The sequence below is a fragment of the Mastomys coucha genome, unplaced genomic scaffold (assembly GCF_008632895.1).
Source record: "Mastomys coucha isolate ucsf_1 unplaced genomic scaffold, UCSF_Mcou_1 pScaffold13, whole genome shotgun sequence".
Taxonomy (NCBI): Eukaryota; Metazoa; Chordata; class Mammalia; order Rodentia; family Muridae; genus Mastomys; species Mastomys coucha.
The window spans coordinates 61,186,678-61,208,359 of NW_022196895.1; the positions used below are offsets into that span (position 1 = coordinate 61,186,678).

At 46.8% G+C, this 21,682-nt stretch overlaps 1 protein-coding gene across 5 annotated transcripts in view; it reads right to left on the minus strand.

The window, feature by feature from the left end:
• Alpk2 (alpha kinase 2) overlaps positions 1 to 21,682 on the minus strand; it is a 127,363-nt gene that overhangs the window by 27,223 nt on the left and 78,458 nt on the right. For 4 of the 5 annotated variants that reach the window (XM_031365886.1, XM_031365887.1, XM_031365888.1 and 1 more), the window contains 4 exons: positions 10,622 to 13,982; positions 7,087 to 7,234; positions 1,403 to 1,530; positions 1,271 to 1,306 (listed from right to left, as the gene is read on the minus strand). In XM_031365886.1, the coding sequence (XP_031221746.1) occupies positions 1,271 to 1,306; positions 1,403 to 1,530; positions 7,087 to 7,234; positions 10,622 to 13,982 (3,673 nt within the window). The remainder of the gene's footprint in view (positions 1 to 1,270; positions 1,307 to 1,402; positions 1,531 to 7,086; positions 7,235 to 10,621; positions 13,983 to 21,682) is intronic. The other variant, XM_031365891.1, reaches the window with a different exon arrangement.

Below are 21,682 nucleotides of genomic sequence, written 5' to 3' on the forward strand. Positions count from 1 at the left end.
TGTTGTTTTGTTTTGTTACCTTTTGAGACAGAGTCTCATGTGACCAGGCTGGCCTCAAACTACTGACTATGTAGCTGAGGCAGGATTCTCTCTGATTCTCTCTCTCTCTCTCTCTGTCTGTCTGTCTGTCTGTCTCTCTCTCTGTCTCTCTCTCTGTCTCTCTGTCTCTCTGTCTCTCTCTGTCTCTCTGTCTCTGTCTCTCTGTCTCTGTCTCTGTCTCTGTCTCTCTCTCTCTCTCTCTCTCTCTCTCTCTCTCTCTCTCACACACACACACACACACACACACACACACACACCAGAGCTAGGGTCACAGATGAGGCCATCACACCCAGAACAGACTCTTGTCTTTTGTTTCCTATGTACCAGACTTTAGAGCATCTTGATTCTCTCTGTTGTCTTGTTTTCCACAAGTCTCAGCCATTTTGTTTGCTTTGAATACCATGGCACACACCTCTGGACTCCCATCGGATAGAACCACCAATGCATGGCTCTCCTGAAATCGGCCAAAGATGCTATGTTTCAGAAGGGTCACCTGAGCATGTGGTGATGCAGGGCTGGCTGCCAGGGTGTGTGGAACGGCCTTGCTACTGTGGGCAGTTCTTCCTGGTGTCACATCTTGTTAAAAAGTGGCTGCATGGGGGTAAATTTAGATCACAAGAATTGGGAGATTCTACAACCAAGAGCCTCCGCACTCTCCTAGAACAATGGGCAGGGGTGGGTGGGGGCAAGGAGACAAGTCATATTCCTTAAGAGGGAATAATAGAAGGAAGGCATGGCAAGCTCAGGCTGTGCCAGGCTGTGCCAGGCTGTGGAAAGTCAGTGGGTGGCCTCACTGTTGCATGAACGGCTTGGAGCAGCCGCTCTTATACTATTGAACACCGTATGTACCGAAAGAGAGCACACGTCAATCAAACGAGGTCATATTCTGCTTGGCTAGTCAAACTGAAGAGGACATCGGAGAATCAAAATGCAAGTGCCAAGCCCCATGCAAGCAAGGCTCGTGTCTAAAGAAAGTTAGTCCAAATTCCCCTTGCACAATTTCCCAAGACTGCACGGCTGCAGTTTAATCTTCTCCACAAATGATACACTTGTAGGTATTTGCAATCTTCTGAAATTCTAGCTGGGACAATGGCCCTTCCAGCCTCACAGAAACAGATTCAGCACACACTTTCAAAGCCCTTCCAGAACAATAAGCGTTCTTCGGGGAGCTGTTTCGTGATTGGGTGGGGAGCCCAGTTCCGGAGACAGGCCGGCTCACGTTGTCACTTACCTCTATATTCCGTGTGACTCGAAAGCTGTTTGAGAACTGGAAGGAAACAAAGAGAATGGGGTCAGGGCAGGTGTCCCTTTGGTCTGGCAGGGGCCCAGGGCTTTGATGAGCAGCCGAGAAGCCGAGGTTTACCTTCAGCTGTGAGGTTAAACTCAGCAGTGACTTTTCCATAACTGTTCCTGAGGCAGCAGTAATACAGGCCCTGGTCCTTCTGACCAGCTTGGACGATGGCCAAGGAAACACTGGAGTTGTCCCCTGCGCTGGAATAGGGGACATTAACATTCACATGCTTCATCATTCGGAAGTTCTAACGCTCTCAAGGAAGGAAGGAGTTAAAAATCTTCCTGCCTTGCTCTTTCAGCCAATGGGCTGGCGTGTAGACTAGAATCCACCAATCAGCTAACTAGACAATAGATTCACACCTTGAGAGGATTACTGCCTTGCGGTTTCATATTCTTACTCTTGACCCACAACGTGAATATGCAGAGACACTCTGAAAGGGCTAACTGGCATCCGGGAAGCCAGGAGCCTTCAGTAGCTTCTGGAAGCTTGCTGTTAGCATAGCTCAGAACTCATCTTAATTACCTTGATGATCCAGGTATCCTGTGCAGGAGGGAAACCAAGGACTCGAGACCCAAATCTAAACGCAGATACAGTGAGAAGCGAAAGAGAGAGGCTCCGAGCTTTACACAAGGATTCAGAACTGAACGCTCCCACTTGGTAGGTGATTTTGTTTTGAGATGGGGATCTTACTATGTTGGTCTCAAATTCCAGGCCCCAAGCAATCCTCTTGCCTCCGTCCCCCCTACCAATATATTCAAGGCCCTTTTAATAACATGCACCTTAGTAAATATGTCTATCCCTCCATCGCCCTGCTCAGTATCACTAAGTACTATGACTCAGTAACTGGCAGTAAGGTGGATAAAGATGATGACGATGACGTTAGCAATGGCTGACCTTCTGTTCTTGCTATGTACCAGGCACACACAAACTCATCATCACATCATCCTCAGAACAACTTAAGAGGTCATCTATAATTACTGTTCCCAGTCCACAGATAGGGGAGCCGAGACACCAAGCAATCTAAGCTGGACCTTAGGCTGGCTCTCCAGGTAGATTCTGACTCCTGCCCTTAAGTTGAAGATAGTTATGTCAATGTTTAGGGCTGCAATCTTTATTCAAAAATTGATAAGAATATACATGGCTGCAAAACCAGACAAAGATTCCGTCGCAATTGTGTCATTATATGATGATAGTGTAAATGTGCACTTCCGTTTGGGTTTGTCTAAGTTTGACAATGAATGTCCACTGACTTTAGCTTGTCTCAATACAAGGCTTTGTTGTTGGCTGGTTTTTTTTTCCCCCCACAACAAACTTCATATCTTTGATTTATACTGCCTCCTCAGGAATAGACCAATGGTTTAAAACAAGATCCACTAAATCATATCAGTTCCTTCACTGTTCTATGACTCTAATCATACTCTGATGAACAATTAATGCCAGACATGAACAGATCCACATCTAAGGGGAGCATATCCTGGCGGAGTAAATGCCAACTGAGTCCCAGAGAGTAGTACAGTACTAGTTCTGCTCTAGGGATACAGAGACCAGTGCAGCAAGAGCCATAGAAAGGGGTAGTTAAGATCCCCTTAGAAGGCTGGAGCTGAACTCAAGGAAATTGTCCCGTGAGCATCTTCCCTGAGGTTCAGTAATTCTCTGATTCTCAGTTCAGATTCAGGAAGGCCCCCATCTGTCTTGCTGCCCTCTCTTCATTTCCCCAGGTCCTTCAGGGGAAAAAAAAAAAAGATTGAGAAGTCAGAAGGGCCTAGATTCCAGTCCTGTAGAGGGTCTTGGACACGTACTTAGCTGTACCCTCAGTTTCCAGAAAAAGTAAGCCTGCTTATTGACTGCAATGTGAGGAGCAGCAGACAGCAGGCATGTGAGTCACACATGAGGCACAAAAGGTCTCACCTTGTGCATGGCCATAAGCCAGGAAAGTGGGGGTCAGTAGTGTCAGACAGCTTTCTCCATAAAAGAAAACCACTTCTTTATGAACCCAAGAGGGCTGTTATGCATTCAGTTGTGGAAGACTCAGTGATGGGGAGGAAAAGCAACCATTAAGCCAGAAGATGCAACAATGTTACTATGGAAAGTAAAAGAGGATGGTGCGTCTTTTGAGCCAGGAGTGGAAAGTTGAGTTCCTATCCAGTTACTCTGTGAGTTAGGACAGCATGGCTAAGTGTGGGCAAGGCTGACACAACAGAGATGCTTAGCTGTGAGACTGCATTACCCAACCCCAACGCCTAGGAACAAGGGGCAGCCAGCAGCATCCATTCAGCACCCAAGAGTGGCTGAACAGACCTTAATTTTTCCTCCCCATGATCATTCGATGGGGATGCATATTCAGCAGCATATAGCCCCTTCTTGTCTAGAGCCTGGCAGTAAGACCTTGCCCAGCTATCAGCTGGACCACTCCATGTGCCTGATGCTTCTTTCAAAAGATCATGCCACTCCAAAGTGCCTATTTTTTTTTTCAGAGAGGAGAGTCGGTTCCTAGTGACCAGACAAAAAAATTTGAATGACTACAACAGTCTTAGAGCCAACTTGAAAGTCCCCAGAGCCAAGACATCACACACACACACACACACACACTACATGACAATGCATTCTTCTTTGTGACTCTCTGGAGAAAGTCTACAAGTCTTGCTCTGGACACAAGAAAGCATTTTGACTTCTAGCTTCCAGACTGTAGCTTGTTAAGGAAATTACCTAAAACTCCAACAGAGGTGATGGTATGTCCCTGGTGGGGTTACTTTCCTCATAAAGATCTTTGCCCCGATGCTGTTTATTATTTAAAATAGAACACGTCCAGTTCTATGTAGTGGTGAATGCCTGTCTGTCAACTATGCCGGGAAGGTTGAAACAGAAGAAGTACAAGTTCGGGGCCAGCCTGGGCGGCTCATAAAACAAAGGCAAACAATATGATGACCCATCCAGACGGTTCTGAGTCATGTACTGACTTGACACTTTCTATGCAGAAGAAAAGACAACACCTGAGTCTAGCACCTGCTAACCACAAGCTGGTTTTATATGTATTTGAAAAATACATGTTACATATCCCTTTGCCTGTTGGCTGTTGACATCCTCGCACTTCAAATGCCCATTTGAACAGTTTTGCCGTCTAACTGATTTACTTCTCAGTTGGTGTGTTTAAGACCTCTGCTACAAGTTCCTAATCACCTTTTAGAGTTCAGCTCTTTGAAATCTATACCTTGGCAAGTGCTATAGTTTGGGTGTTGGCTATCCCCCCCACCAACGAAGTACATAGGCTACAGATTTGTCCCCTTAGTGGTGCTAGTGGGTCCTTCAAGAGGTTACACATAGAAGCTGGTCTTTAGGTTATTGATGGCATGTCCTCAAGGGGGGGTTGTGACACTGGGGCTTCAACTCCCTGGCTATGAGGTCAGCATCTCCCTCTAAAACAGACCGCTCTCCTTGGCATCTTGAATCCACACCACAGACCCAAGGTGTCAGGTCTGCCTAATCATAGATGGAATCTCTAAAACGGTGAGAAAATAGGAGGCCCCCTATGAGTTAGCCATCCCAGATGACTTCACTAGAGTGACAGAAAGCCAGGCACTGATGGAACCAGGCACTGAGCTACTTCAGGTAGGGGCACATAAAGTAAAGTACTTTCATGGAAGTAAGGGTGAGAGGAGTTAACTAGCATTTGAAAAGCCATCTCAAATCATGCAAATGAGCTGTCTGCAAAGGAGTGCTGACTTAGAAAGTTTCTCAAGTAGCAGTAAGAAGAAAGCAAACTGGCCCAACGCAGCCATTTCTAAGCAGAAACGGAGCAAACTTTGTGACTTTAAAGGCCTTGAGAGCTTCCTGTGCTCCTCGGAGGGAGGTTGGGTTTGGGGAAATACTCCTCAGAGGCCAAAAGACCCAGAAGGTGCTCAGATTAGAGCAAGAAGAATAAGTAAAAAAATTGCTGGTTAATTGTCCTGAAATGACAGTTTCAGAAAAATAATTAAACTCCATAGTGAGTACTTTTAAAATAAAGCTCTAGGAAGATGCGTCGATTTAAAAATCAGAGTGCTTCTTCACTCTTATCATCATTTTTAAGCCATGCACAAGACAAGCAGGATAATGGGAACGCATCCTGCCAAGTGGTTAGTGAGCAAATGTGTTTAGATTTTTCTGGAGTGATGCTGGTAGACCAGAGACTGTAACTCAGGTCTTCATGGGTACTCTTGAGAAATAATTTCCAGACATTCCTTTCAAGCAGGAGTCTTTGACTGAATATAGGAGCTCCTTCCTATTTCCCACCTTTTCAGCCTATTTCCATTAAGTTTACAAAGATGGAAATACCTCCAAGAATTCGGGCAGCTGGCCTAAGGTCTCTCTAAGGCAGAAATAAGTTTCTGGGAAATGCTTAAGTTATGCAGATCTCCACTGATTTGTTTTGAAGGCTTGTCACATGAGCCAGGACTTTACCTGTTTTCTTGAACATTCATTACCAGAGTGATTTGGGGAGCTGAGTGAGTTGTCTCCCATGTGGCATTTTCTTGTGTTCACCTCCGACTCCGGCTCCTCCAACATGTTAAGTACTCTGAATAATGTGCTCTTTCTATCTTAAGGGATGCCGTTTGTCTTCCTCAAAAGCTTTACTTTTCTGTGACCATGGGACCTTTCCCCCTGTTGAGTCTCCTTAATTTTGGTTGATATTTGCTAGATTAATTGGGGGGCAGGAGGGATATTGAACAGAAAATACCTGTAAGTTCCAAAAAGTTTTCTAATCTTAGGCCCCAGAATTTAGGATTTTATTCACTCTGTATCCTAATTTTTAAAACTGTAACGGGAGAGCCTGCTGCTTCCTAGGAACACCCAACTCAGAGGTAGCAGGCAGAAGAAAGAACTAGCCACCATATTCCCTATCCAGACAGTTGAATTTCACTCTTCTCTTCTTGGATGCTATGACAACCTTTCTTCACCATGACAAAAATATCTGACATAGAGTATTGACTGGTGGTGGCTGGCGAGATGTCTCAGCGGGTAAGAGCACTAACTGCTCTTCCGAAGGTCCTGAGCTCGGATCCCAGCAACTACATGGTGGCTCACAACCACCCATAATGAGATCTGACGCCCTCTTCTGGTGTATCTAAAGACAGCTACAGTGAATTACGCTGGAGAGAGCGGGTCCCGAGCGAGCGGAGCGGCAAAGGTCCTGAGTTCAATTCCCAGCAGCCACACACATGATGGCTCACGGCCATCTGTACAGCTACAGTGTACTCATACACATAAAATAAAATAAATCTTAAAAAAAAAAAAAGGAGGACTTATTTTGGCTCACGGTTTCAGTCTGTGGCCAGTTTACTCTGTTTCTGAGCTTATATCATGGAAGAAGGGCAGAGGGGCTGAAACTCCTCACGTCAAGAGCCAGAGCCAAAACGTACCCTTCAAACACACATCCCAATTAACCCACTTCAACCAGGCCCCATATCCCAGTTTCTACCACCTTCCAGTAATGTCATCAAGTTATAAAGTCATCAGTGGCTTGACCTGCCTGTTAAGTCAGAGCCATCGCGCCCTCATGTTCTCATTGGTTCCCTAAAGCCCATCATCTGTCAATCAAGCCGTAAGCCCATGAGCCCTTGGGGCTGAGGGGGCGGGCACTTCTTAGCCAAACCTTAACAGACCTTGGATACGGAATCTCTGCTTCTACTCGCATCTCATTTCTTCTTATTTTTTACTTTCTTTGACAACCACACGAAGAAGCAAACAAACAGTAGCCGTGAGAGGTAGCGTCCCACCTTTTCTTGACCTGGGCTATCGACTTTGAATCTTTCGTCCAGCAAACTGTGGAGTCTTCATGAATTTCTGAAAACTGGCAGCTCAACTTTATATTTCCAGAGCGCTCAGGAGCCGTCTCAGCCTGGATCTTCTTCAGCAATACTGGAGCTAGAGACAGATGTGTAGGTTAGCGTAGGCTAAAGACCATCTCACTCACTGATCCGTAGCATTCTCCGCAGAGACAGGGAAAACGTTCCTAACCCAGGAATGAAGCAACTGAATAGCCTGAGAGGAGATGGCGGCTGGTTCAAATGTTAACAGTGGAAAAAGAAACGAACCGATCTAATAAAAAAAAGCAAACAAACAACACTTGTTTTTTTTTCATTATGTAAATTCTAAAGGTCTATAATGCTCCTGGGAAAATAGAGCTCATATAACTTTGGTTTGTTTATTTAGATTTGTGTATGGGCACCACGGTTGGGCCTGGTACCTGCAGAGATCAGAATCGGGAATCAAATGTTTTAGAACTGGAGTTACAGGTGGTTGTGAGCCTCCACGTGGGTGCTGAGAATCGAACCTGGGTACTTGGCAAGAGCAGCAAGTGCTCTAAATCACTGAGTGCGCGCTCTCTCTCTCTCTCTCTCTCTCTCTTTCTCTCTGCCTCTCTGCCTCTCTCTCTCTGTCTCTCTCTGTCTCTGTCTCTCTCTGTCTCTGTCTCTCTCTACCTCTCCTCCTCTCTCTCTTTCTCTCTCTCTCTGTCTCCCTGCCTCTCTGCCTCTCTCTGTCTCTCTGTCTCTGTCTCCCTGTCTCTCTCTCTCTCTCTCTCTCTCTCTCTCTCTCTCTCTCTCTCTCTCTCTCTCTCTCTCTCTCTCTCTCTCTCTGTCTTTCTCCCAAAATTTTGTTCTTTAAAGGAAGGAAATTTGAGCAATTTTAGAAGCCCAGTCCATAGGATTTGGGCCAAATAAGATGCTATTTGGAATCACCTGATAGAAATAAGAGCTGGTGATCCAGGGTAGAATAAAATTTTCATTGTCCAGGTAACTGAACTTAAGTTCTTCAAATGTAAAGGACAATTCAAATAAATTATTTGTTGAATAAAGTTCACACACACACACACATACAGTGCAGTTGTCTTTGTGGTCTGGTGGACTAGAGTGATGTGTCTCGAATCCATCTCACCGACAAGAGTGACATGAGTATGAACGATACTCAAATGGTGAGAAAATCATGGGCTGGTCTGTGAGTTGGAGGTTGCCTCTTGAGTTTAACCAGATTCAGGGCCTTGGGAGCAAATGTGTAATTGGCCAGAGCAGCCACCAGGTGGCAGTATAGGCATTAGAACAATAGGAGGCCAGAGGAACCCAGCAGAGAACAGTTCATCAGGCCTGGCATTAGGAGAAATATGGTCAGTTTATTACAGCCCCGGTGGGAACACAAAAGCACACATTATCATAGAAGGCTGTCTAGTCCATAGTCAAGCCAGAAGTACCAATTCAGGGTTTTATTCACTCGGATGCCTCAAACTTCTCTACACTGAATGCATTGCGTTAATGGTTTTCCAATTTTTCTTTGACAGCACAGATAACAAGATAATAGAATAAAATATAAAAATCGGACTTGGGCCCCAGGAAGTGGCAATGGGCTGGTTGAGGCCCAAATCCTTCAACCAGAGCCTTGCAGAGATTTCTGTCAATATCATGGGAGCCCAATTGCATCGTGGGACAAAGAGGAGAGCGTAAAGCAGGCGCAGAGCAGAATGATGGGTTCTGGGAAATGTGAAGTCAGCCAAGATCGCGTTCACGTGGCAGACAAGTAGAAATGCAGCTTATGAGCAAAGGCGTGGGAGTGCCACTGGGTTTATCTTCAGCCCAGCCTGGTTGAGGAAAGATTTAAAACAAAACAAAACAAAACAAAACAAAACAAAACCTCTGCTACAGAGTCCCAGCTTGGTGGGTAAAGGCACTCGCTGCCAAGCCTGACACCTGAGTTCAGTTCCTCAATCCCCAAGAGCCACCTGGGTGAAAGATGAGAACTGACTTCTACAAGCTGTCACACACACACACACACACACACACACACACACACACACACACACACATGCGCGCACACACACACTCAATAAATGTAATTTTTAGAGTCTCCTGTTCTGTAGGAAGTTTCCGTTGTGCTAAGCCTCGGAAAGAGAGAACACTGAGCCTCTGTTTTCATTTCTCCCAGGATCACCTGAGCACGTTCTCTTGCTGCCTATCCCACCACGGCCCAGGAGGAGGGCATTGAATCCGGGCTGCTCGAGAGGAGATCACCAGGCAGCTGGGTACATGCAGTCAAAGCCGTGCCTGGCATCATGTGACCCACCCTTTCTAGAGAGGAGGAGCAGAGTCTTAGAAAGCCCACAGGTGCAAGCAGTAGATGAAGTAGATTCTTGTTTTGTTTTGGTTTGGTTTTGGTGTTTTCGAGACAGGGTTTCTCTGTGTAGCCCTGGCTGTCCTGGAACTCACTCTGTAGACCAGGCTGACCTCAAACTCGGAAATCTGCCTGTCTCTGCCTCCCAAGTGCTGGGATTAAAGGCGTGCGCCACCATTGCCCGGCAAAGATTTATTTATTATAAATAAATGAGTGCACAGAAGAGGGCGTCAGATCTCATTATGGGTGGTTGCTGGAATCCGAACTCAGGACCTTCAGAAGAGCAGTTGGTGCTCTTACCCGCTGAGCCATCTCACCAGCCCTCGAAAAAAATCCTGCACACTTAAAATTGAAAGGAAAAACAAGAGCCAGGCAGTGGTGGCACACGCCTTTAATCCCAGCACTTGGGAGGCAGAGGCAGGCAGATTTCTGAGTTCAAGGCCAGCCTGGTCTACAGAGTGAGTTCCAGGACAGAGAAACCCTGTCTCGAAAAAAACAAAACAAAACAAAACAAAAAGAAAATAGAAAAGAAAACAAAAAGAAAGAAAGAAAGAAAGGAAGGAAGGAAGGAAGGAAGAAAGAAAGAAAGAAAGGAAAAACAACGGTCCCTTAGGCCATACTTAATGAAGGGGGTGGGAGGGGGGAATCAACAACAATTAAAGAACATCTCAAACTGTGCCGAAATATTTTTTTATGTGCCCTGCTCCACATGTGCTCGGTTTAGTTTTCCAGATTAGCTACATCAACGACTCTGCTCATCTGTTAGAGGAGATTTAAAAAAAAAAAAAAGATTGCAATTAAACTGAAAAGCATCCTCACCATACTCTCTCCATCACACACCAGCAGGCACCTGTGATGGGGGCTGGGGGTCTCAGGTGTGTGTATCCTGCCAAGCCACCTGGGAACCGGGCACAAGTGCAGATTCTTGAGGGTGCCCCGCCCCCTATCAGAAAGTCCTGTGGGCGCTCAGAAACCTGCACTTGAACAAGCTTACCCGTGAGTGAGCTGAGCCTGCTTGAGTTTGAGAACCACGGAATGATTGGCCGCAATCCTGGCATCCACGCCCACCTGATGCTCACCTGAACTGACAAGGACTCAAAGGGACATGGGAGCTTTGTGCCTAGCCCTTCAACGATGGCTGCAGAGGCTCACCTTTTCCCTTAGCTTTGCAAGGGGCCTTCTTAGGGTCTCTTCTCTCATCAGTGCAGGACAAGGACCTTTCAAACTTAGGTGTCTTCTTCAAGATGGAGTTCTTCCTCGAATTTTCCTTTTCCTCCAGCCGCAGTCTCAGGGCCGCCACCCTGGATAGAATTTTCTTCTTTATCCCCGAAGTCAAGTGTCCACTCCCAGAAGCCTCTTGCTTCTTCTCACCCTCCTCTGACCCAGCTATTGTGGATTGGTCCCGAGGTGCCTTGCTGATCTGGGACACCACGGGCCTCTGCTGTTCCTCTCTGGACTTTTCCCCACTATCCAGAGTGGAGCCCTTTTGACATGGGTCCCTAAGTAACAAGCTTTCGGGGTCTTTCTCTGACTCACATTCTCCTAAAGTGAGAGCCAAGCTCATTGTTGGGGAGTCAGGTGGGTTTAGAGGTTTGGTTTCTGCCATCTGAAGCTCCTCTGATTTCAGTTCCCCCATGTCGTGGCTTATTGACAAGTGTGTGACATCTCCTTTGGGAGATGAGGTACAAGGTGTGTCTGTGAGATCATCTGAAGAAGGCGCATGTTTCCCACACTCGTTGTTGATAGTTCCCTTTTCCTTCCTCATGGGAATTACGCTTTGATGAGTTCTGGGCTCAGATCCGCCATAACTGTGGCCTGTGGAGTTGTTGCTATCAGCCTTGACCGATGTATGTGTCATTCCTGTGAGACAGCTAGAAAGAGGAGGCATGGGGGAAATGCCCTCAGTCTCGTCCTTTCCCCTTTGCCCAGCTTCTCCTAGGCTTCTGTCACCACCATCTTGTGTTTGGCTCATGTTGCATACACTTGGAATTCCTTGTCTCTCTTCACCAGGACCCTGGCCTTGCCAAGTGGCAGCTTTTGCTTCCGCTCTTGCTTCATTAGGCTGACTGGCTTTGGCATCTGCTCGCTCTCTGTCTACATGATTTTGGTTGGTTGTGTGTTCATTTGGAATGATTTCTTCTCTGTCCTGGGGATGTGGGATCTGTAGGTTAGCCAGTTGGATGTCCACTCTCTGACACATGTTTCCAGCAATGAATTCATTTCCTTCTATGTCGGAATCAGAGGGCTCTGGCTTCTCATGCCAGACACCCTCCATCTCACCCCTGTCATCAATGGGGTCCACAGAGGATTCCAGGATCCTAGGGAAGTTCACCGACTGGTTAATAATGGCGGGGTGACACAGCATCTGCTGGATTTCCTCTTGTTCCTCGTTCATTGTCTCAGCCGTTTCTGTCTCTCCTGTTTTGGAAACCTCTAATGGAGAGTCTGTGATGTCTAACTCCTTTTCCTCAACAGGGTCTACAGATGACTCCAGGAATCGGGGCTGGCCCAGACATTGGCAAGACAGACTGCGGCAGTATGTTTGTCTGTCTGGTGCAGCACCTACACAGGTGTTCCTGTTAGCTCCAGGGGCTATGAGAGCATCAGCTTGAGGGCCGGGAACCCATGCTGCTACTCCCAAGGCATCTGGCTCAGGCCTGGTGGCACCCACTCTGAGGATGTCAGACAGAGCCCAGCTCCTACCAGGTGTCGTGAGACCAACTTCTGTCTCCTTGTACCCAGAATGCCTCACGAGTTCTGGTGGCCAGATTTCAAAGACAGGAGCTTCTAAAGTTATGATCTTCACTTTGCTGCCCACAGCCCAACTTCCGAGTCCAGCGTCATCTTTCTCTCCAAGAAAGATGTCAGGAAGAGCTGGGACACTGCTTACCAAATGACTGTCTTCTCCCACAGTCTCCTCAGCCACTACCGAAACACTGGTCCTCGGGTCCGAGCTACACTCAATTTCTTCCCTGGAATCTGCTAGGGAGTGCTCCAAGGGTTCCACATGGGCTTCCTCTTGCATGGCAGGTATGGAGGGCAAAATTTCTTGGAAATCATTTGTAGGAAGAGAAATCCGGTGGGATATGCTCTGTGGCCAGATGCATTGCTTCATTCCACTTCCCTTTTCTTTGAAGTCCTCTTCAAGGCCTTCGCTGTGGGCTCCCTCCACAGTCTGGCTCTTATACCCAGGCTGGTTGTCAGTCTGGAAAGGCCTGGTGCACAAATCCTGTCCCTCAGGAAGTGAGAAGTGGCTGCGAACTCCTTCATTACTGGATGCTGGGACAAGAGTCTCCCCAGTGGCATCACCCGTGGAACTACTTAGTGAATGACCTGACTGTGCGTCATTGGGAAGAGATTGGGAATCATCTCCATCTCGTGCCTCACAGGAGAACTGGTTAGCATCAACATCAAAGTCATTGTCCTGGGGAACAGAAATGGGGTGGCATTTGATTTCATGGACTTCAGTGGCATCAGTTAGTATGCCCTCAGTCTCCCTGATCACCTGATGACAGTCATCCTTAGCAGTTGATTCCGTGGACTGCTCTTTTGAGCACTGCCTGACGGAACTGTAGCTGGCAAGTGTGTCTATGTCAGTTGGGATGCTGAGAATGGAACTTCCCCAGCCTCCTTCATTATCATTTACAAAGGAGATGGTCTCAGAGCAAAGGGGCTGTGTCTCCCCAAACCCTCTTTCATTATAGGGTAGGGTGGAAGAGAAGATGGAGGGAGAAGTCCCCATATCAGCTGCTGTTCCTTCCACAGCATCTTCACTGGCCTCCTGTGCCATGTTCCAGGCGAAGGTACTGTTAAAAAGAGGGCCCTCGGCTGACTTCCCATCCTGGCTGCACTTGTCTGTGGTCTGTGGAGACTCAGAACCTTGTCTCTGTAGAACAGCCAGTGTCTTGTCAGGAGAACATAAATCACATACTTTGCTTTGACCTTCTGTCAGCTCCAAGTCCTCGGGGCAAATTTCTTGAGGCAAATATTTATCAACTGGTGCTCCAAGGAGGAGATCCATGGTAGCATAACATGTTTCTTGGTCGCCAGCTTCAAAACACCCCATCCCACATGCAGCTTCTCTGCCCCTTGACCCACTGCCCACGTTTTCCAAAGGGAGGGAGGGAGCAGTGGGCTGGGAGAAAGCACCAGAGAAAGGCTTGGGCTCCCTGCAGTGGCCACCATTGCCCTGAGGGAGAGCCACTGAGGCTGGATCCTGGGACACTTCTTCCTCATTGTCTTCTAGGTTTCTCAGGTCATGTGCTGATTCTGCCCAGAGAGGACCAGGCAAGTAACCTTCTCTGTTTTGCCTGCCTTCCTGCTGGAGGCTTTGAGGATGGCTCTCCAGCCCCAGGTATTGGGCCAAGGACGAATTTTCCCTGTTGATCTCACTCAAGTTGGAGACAAAATGTGTTGTGGCCCCGGTGAATGTAGAAGCCTCCTCAGCAGGCATGGAAAAGGCTGGCATCTGGTTGAGATCATTGCTCTCCCCATCGGTTTCCTGAATTTTCATCTAGAAAAAAAAAAGAAAGAAAGAAAAGTGATATGAATAGAATTGTTCCTGGGAGAGCTCACAATAGGACTTATCTGCAGCCTCAGGGGTGCTAATCCCTGACAACTTTAATAAGGGACAAGGACCATAGCTGAAATGACTGAAATCTTAACATGAATCCCCAAACTCACTCTGGCTATTAGAGACTTCCTGGGGAAGTGTGAATTTAAATCACTCCTCATTCCAGGGGACTCATGCCTAAACTCATCATTATATGCAAAAAGCCCCCTGGCAGTCCTCTTGTATCTAACGATTTTCCCTCCTCTCTCCCAGGAAAAGAGATGGAAACAAATTGAATGATAAACTTGTTTCTGAACAAATCAGTCCCAGCAAGACCTGTGGGCAGCTGACTGTTACATTGTCATGACAGATGAATTCAATGTTGCTTGCAAAGTGGCCAAGGGCAACTTTTGTCCTCCAAATATTATAGCCTACTGGTTAATAATGTCACTAAAAGGCAGAAAGAAAGAGAGAGGTCAGACATGCTGGTGCGTGCCTCTTATGCTAGCACTCAGGGGGCCAAGGTACAAGGCTTGCCTGATTTCAAAACCAACCCAGGCAACATAGTAAGATTTCAAATAAATAAATAAATAAACAAACCACACATGAGAAGATGAGAAAAATATGTTCTCCTTCTAAATACTTAAGTGTAGAATCCCTTCTTTTCTCCAGAACTTCAGAAAACCAAGAGCGGAGCTAAGCCTGTCTTTCAAGCCTGTCTCCAACAGAGTAAGAGAAATTGGACTGGCCACCAGTACTGCCAATCATTTCTGACTGAGAACAGATAAAAATTTTGGAGTTTTCAATGAGACTCTGGGACAAGAAGTCACCTTCCCACGAAGTAGGAGATGATTATGTTGTTTGGAGAAAAGGAAGGGAAAAAAGAAAGAAGGAGGGGAGGGGCGAAGCAGGGAAGAAACCCTACCATCTGCAAACTGAGCCCATCTCAGCACTGAACACTGGGTGATGTATTTAAGGAGAAAGAAACTCCTTGACTGTCTTCTTGTCTCTTGAAACTTTTAGCCAACAGCTGTTTCAAAGCAAAACAAAATCATATCCAGCCAAGAAGAACAGAAGTAATTCTTTGGTAAGCCATGCTGTCTTTGACTCCAGGACTTTCGTTCCGTTGAGCCCTACTCCAGTGTGCAGGGGACAGAGAGCTAAGAAGGTTACCATCACCCTTCCAGCCTATAACAAGATGGCCCTGAAATGCTCTTTCCCATGGGAAGCTCTGGCCTAGAGGCTTATCTCCACAAATTCTAAATGAGAATAGATCTTCTACCCAAGGGTTAATTCCTACACCTACTGCCAGCACGAAGTGGGACCAAGGTCACCTACCAACACTTTCACATGCTCCCAGGACGCTTGCTGCCTGGCAGTCATTTCTCTGTCATCTTCTTTTAAGTGTCTCTCGTGTCCACGGAACTTGGATTTCACTGATATTAAAGTGCAAACTGAACTCCACGTGGACGAAGACAATTTACTGATCCAGCCAACAGTCATTGAGCTCCTCCAACAAACTAAGAAGTATTCCAGGCAAGGGAGATGTGACAGGCAAGGGCTTGTCTTTAGAGAGTGTCCATTTTATGTGTGTTCAAGGTATAGCATACAGTAAACACTCGACAAGTATTTGTTGGAAGAGAGAGTAAGAAAATGAAACATGTCCCAGCTGAGGATGCCATCACTGGAGATCCCCTATGAAATCTCTAACTTTGAAAGAGCTTTGCTTTGAATTTAGGGACAGCCTTATTTTAAGGGAGACTTCAAACCAGAGTTTCAGGCTGAGCCACATGCCAGGCTATCATGGAGAGGTAGGCCAGGAGGCTCTAACCACAGGCATCATTAGTTCAAATACTGATGTTTCTAAAAAGAAAGCTATCCCTGTGTCTACCAGTTGTGACAATACACACTGGTAGGTAGGATACACTGAAGGGTGCACTTGCTCTTTTTCCTAAATCTTTTTTATAAAAATCATCGTATTAAAGAAAGAAAATTGAAAACCACAAAAATAACTTAGAGGAAGCGAGGAGCAAGGCTTTTCTAAAGTGTGCAAAAGTTTCACAACAGATGAAATACTTGTGAAATAGCTATGAGCAATCTTGATCCCCTGACCTCACTGGGATGGTTTCCTCCTTGGGCCTGAGTACTCACAAATATGTGGAGAATATTCTCTCATACACCCCTTTCATTCAGATTTTCATAAAGAGCTATGGTGCAAAGTACCAAGTTATTAAGCACAGAAAGTATGGCAGATTTGGCCAGGAATGAGAACTTCAGATACTGCCCAGTGAAAATACCACACCTCTACTCCCAGGGCTCTGCTCTGCCTGAACTCCCATGACCCACGTGCTCACCACCCACCCATGTCTCTTCCCACATGTATCTCAATTCATCTCCCCTCCACCCATGTCCTATCTCGCCCACGTCTCCTGATCCATCTTCTTCCATGTCCCTGACCCACGTCCCTCACCCATGGGCCACATCCATGGCCCACTCATGCCCACCCAATACCAGTCCTCTATTTTAAGGTCTTGCTCTTGTAATATCGTTAGCACTAAGAGACATTTTAGATGTAGCTGCTGTGTGAAGAATTCATTGCCAGACACCTTGCCATTTCTTCCAAAGGGCTCCATTTAGATAGATTATTTATTCCTGCCCCCGCCTGCATGACTATTACATCAACAGAGCAATGGGCTTACTCTAAAATGAAACTAACATGTGGCTCTGACCTGCTGGAACAGGCCTGCAACCCAAGCTACAAAGGAATTTGAGGCAGAGAGATCACAAGTTCAGTACCAGTGTAGGCTACATAGTGAGGTTAAGGCCTGGGCAACTTAGTTAGCTCTACTCAAAACAAAAGGTAAAAGAGAGACTGAATCGAGTGTGGTGAGACCCGGAGTTCAATCCCCAGGACAGCATGAACAAACCGATGTCTTAGAGAATGGGACAGGTATGTTCCAGTTCACACGGGTCTGATCATAGCCTGTGCTACAGCACACTTGGAGGTTTAAAGTAGTTAGTCCTATGGCAATGTACTCATTCCTTCCCTATCCTGCTTTCAAAATAGAATCCCACTGGGGCTGAATACAGTTCAGTGGTTTGGAGCATTTCTAGAGGACCCCAAGTTCAGTTCCCAGCTCCCATGTCAGATGATTCACAATGGACTGTAACTCCAGCTCCAAGGTATCTGATGCCCTCCACTGACCTCTGCAGATACTCACACACATAGGGCATACATACACACACACGCACACACATATGCACATACACACACACGCATACACACACATACACACACACATACACATACACATACACACATGCATACACACACACACACACACATACATACACACACACACGGGCGTGGATAAACACACATACATAAACAAAAATAAATCTTAGGGCCAGGGAGATGGCAACCAGCTAAGACTGCTTGCTGCTTTTGCAGAGGACCCAGCTTCAGTTCCCAGCACTCACAGCAGGTGGGTCACAGTCACCTGTAACTCTAGTTTCAGGGGATCTAATACCTTCTGGCCTCTGCAAGTATCTGCACACACATGTGAAATTAAATATAATTAAGTTTATCCTAAAAATCTTCTCTAAAATCTCCCTTTAACACCCCCACTCTAGCAGAGCGCCACGTGTGATGACATAAGGCAAGACTTTGTGTGAACCCATCGTCTGAGGAGCATGCAGTAGGCACCTACGGAACCTAGATGTTCTCAGAATCTGGAAAACCTTAGGGAACATATAACAATGTTGGACTTCAGAGGTTACCTCCGGGCAGCAAATGATATGATGCAATCTGATGTGAAGTCCTACAAGGATTTCTCCACTCTTTGATGATGAGCATCTCCACAGAGCCATGGGCGTCTTGAGCTGTCTGGCAGTACAAACCCATCATCCCTGCTGTGAAGGAGGCGGGAACTCACAAGGTTCTTCTCAGATTGGAATATATACATTATGTATTTATATTTTATATTATATATTTATATAATACATTATATAATACATTATCTATATTTACATTATATTTATATATTTTAATATACTTATTTTTATTAAATATTATTATATAGATGTTTTTTAAATTTTATGCGCATTGGTGTCTTATCTACTTGTATGTCTGCGCGAAGGTGTTGGATCCCCTGGAACTGGAGAGCTGGGGGCTGCCAGCAGGTGCTGGGAATTGAACGCAAGGTCTTCTGCAAGAACAGCAGCCAGTGCCCTGAACCCCCGAGCCATCTCTCCAGCCCCTCAGAGTAGAACCTTAACATCTCACTCCCAAAGTCTTTGAAGGTGTACAGCATCAGCTCAGAGAGAAGGACGGGCCCCGTCTCCTTCTGAGGTCCATTCTCAGAGAGGAAGACCAGAGAGGCTCATGTTGTGTCATGATGGAAGAGGTCCGGCAAATGGATAATCTGCTGCTGCTAGCTGCACCATTATTGAGTGAAACTCTGGGGTAGAGAGAGAGAGTTGTCACGTAGTAAACTTGTTCTCATTTGGGTGAAAATGAAGAGTGTTCACGGCTGTAGGAAGAGGCTCGCCATCACTGTGTTATGTAGACAGGATGCCTGGCAACCCGAGTTAGCCCTAGCCCTAGCTTAATCCACTATGCTACCCAGGACCCCAGGTAACCACTGTAGCCACTCTGACCCACTGTCTCCTCCTCTTAAGGTTAACCACATGCACGTCAGCACCATCCTGTCAGTACATGGCAGGTTGCCCAACACACAGAAGATACTGACATCAGTCTCCCTGGCTCTGAGGGAGAAAAAATAAAATAGCAGATGAAGCAGAGAGGAAGTGGAACGGCACTGGTGAATAGCGCTCTGGCCTTTAGAAAGCCTCCACTTGATCTGAAAATAAATATGAAGTAGAGGTGCTATTGACTCTTTTAACGGGGAGGTGAGCAGCCTGACTCCCACCAAGACATAGAACCATACAGTGGGCCCTGAAGAGGAAGTGTGATATACAGGGCTCTTAGCTAGCATGGAAGACCACTGTGAGATGGAAGGAGACTTCCTGGGGTCCCAGCATGAAGGAAGTGATAGAGGAAAAGCCTGGGTGGGATTCGGGCCAAAGTGGAGATGGTCAGGCTGTCAGGTAACACCGAAGTTCATTGCATTAGTCAGGCCAGAGCTGCAGTGGAATTGCTGGGAAACTGACAAAAAGGTCTCCCAAGTTCAGGCAGGGACCAGGGATCACGTGCAGTGATGAGCTGGAGTCCTAGAACTGACGAGGGTGGAGGCTGAGGCCTCAGACTGGGTGGGGCCACGTGTGGCAGGAGTGGTATCTACAGAAGGATCCGTCTCCCTGTGTATACTAGCCTATATGTATAGGCTACATATACATATGCATATACAAATGACTGTGTATGAGCCCTGGGGGCACCGTGGGTTGTCACAGACTTGAGGCCTTTCAGATGGACCATTTAAAGCCCCGACTCCCAAACAGAGCAGGCTGAGGGAAGGCCATCAGTAGGCTAATCACAGCTGGGAATGGACCAGGGACTGGACCCATCCCATATTCATAGCTAGACAGACTCTACGATGACCACACCCCCACATCATCTCTAACCACTCATGTAGAATGGCAGGCATCCCCTTCTTCCTCCACTGCTTCTCTGCTGGGAAAGCATAAGTCCGCGCTCACTCAAAAGGAGGTTGATGGGAATTCACTACCATGGGCCATGTAATGAAGGATACATTCAGACACTGGGACTGACACATGAGCTCAGCCATGCTCAGGAGTCAGAAAGCTCCCTCTAGGTCCCAGAGTCAACTCCGTAGCCCTGACCTAAAGTCATGCATATCTGGATACTGAGCCCTCTCCAACCCCAGCTCCGCTTTTCCTTCAGTGATAGCCATCAAATCCAGAGCCTTACAGTAGATGCTTCACCTTCGGCCTCTAACAGCTTGCCTTCTTCCTCTCCTTTCTCCTATCTTCCCCTCCCCCTCTCCTCTCCTGTTCTCCCCTCTCATCCCCTGTTCTGCCCTCCCTTCCCCTTCCAGTCTCCTCTCCTCCCTACCATTACCTCCCCTTCCCTCTTTCTTCTTCACTCCTTTCTTTTGCTTTTTTGCCTTGGGACAGGATCTCCCGATACCCAGGCTGACTTTGGACTTGCTATACTGTTGAAGAGGGCCTTAAACTCCTAAATCCTCCCATCTCTGCCCCCCAAGACCTGTGAGTACAGGCGTGTACCATCATGCCTGGATAAACCCAGATCTTATTACAGAGTTACAACAAGCTGAAATATCCAAAGGCTAGATATTTGCCTTAATGTAAACCTGAGCAGGGGCTAGGGGGATGGCTCAGCGGGTAAGAGCACTGACGGCTCTTCCGAAGATCCTGAGTTCGGATCCCAGCAACCACATGGTGGCTCACAACCACCCGTAATGAGATCTGACACCCTCTTCTGGTGAATTACACTGGAGCAAGCAGGGCCGGAGCGAGCGGGGCCGGCAGAGGTCCTGAGTTCAGTTCCCAGCAGCCACACACATGATGGCTCACAGCCATCTGTACAGCTACAGTGTACTCATACACATAAAATAAATAAAATAAATCTTTAAATATATATATATGTATATATATATACCATATACCGTGTGTGTGTGTGTGTGTGTGTGTGTGTGTGTGTGTGTGTGTGTGTGTGTATACCAGAGCTTCTGAGTTCTGAGACACTTAGACACCGCAATGGTCCTTCTTGCATGAAACATGGCCAGAAATTTCTTCCTCTCCACAGGGAAGAGCATAGACTCTTGTTAGCCATTTCTGAGTCTCCAACACCTCACCTACAGTCAGTAGCTACTCAGGCAGTGTTGCAGAATGAACGAACAGATGAATCCATATAAGGAGAAAAGAAGAGGAAATTAAAATTAGAAACACTTCCAACCCCTCTTTTTTGGAAAGGAGACATAAGCTTGAAACCTTAAAGCACTTCCCATGGGAAACTCTTCACAAGCACATTATTTCCCCTTGCTTGTGTCACCCAAATGCTGCCTCCTAAGTAAGCCTGCTGTGGGTCGCATGGGACAGGTGCTGCCTCTCTGTCCACACCGTGATGTTCGAGGTTATGTTCCCCATCATTAAGGACACTGTCCTGGATGCCAGCAAAGGGCAAGATGCTAATTTGAGCCCATAACAACAGAAGGCATGAGGTAAGATCCCCGCTCTCAAATAGCTTATAAACCAGAGACACAAGATGGACGGGGGAAAGACAATGTCTCCTGGCAAGTTGTGCTAACGGCAAACGGGATGGAAGAGCATGCTGGGGGAGTGAGCCTGAGCTCTCCTCTAGGGATATGATTCCTACAGGGCAAAAAGTCGAGGCTCTGCTGGTGTGCTGTATGCACCTCTTCTGAGAAAATTCCTTGATACTTCTCTGCATTTGTAAGGATCTTCTGTCTTAATCCGTGGTGGGTATGGTTAACTACAGCTGACTAACATCCCAATACCCACAACCCCTTTCTCTCTTTCTACTTTCAACTCGGGGAGACAGGGAAACCATAGACCATCCCCACCCCAGACTCCTACATTGCCAGACAGGCCCAAGGGGCCAGCCTGTCTAACTGGATATGTAGAGAACCTCTCCAGAGGGCTTCTGCAAAGGTTATATTTTCCTTGTGTAAGGTATTATGTTAGTCTTTTATCTATGG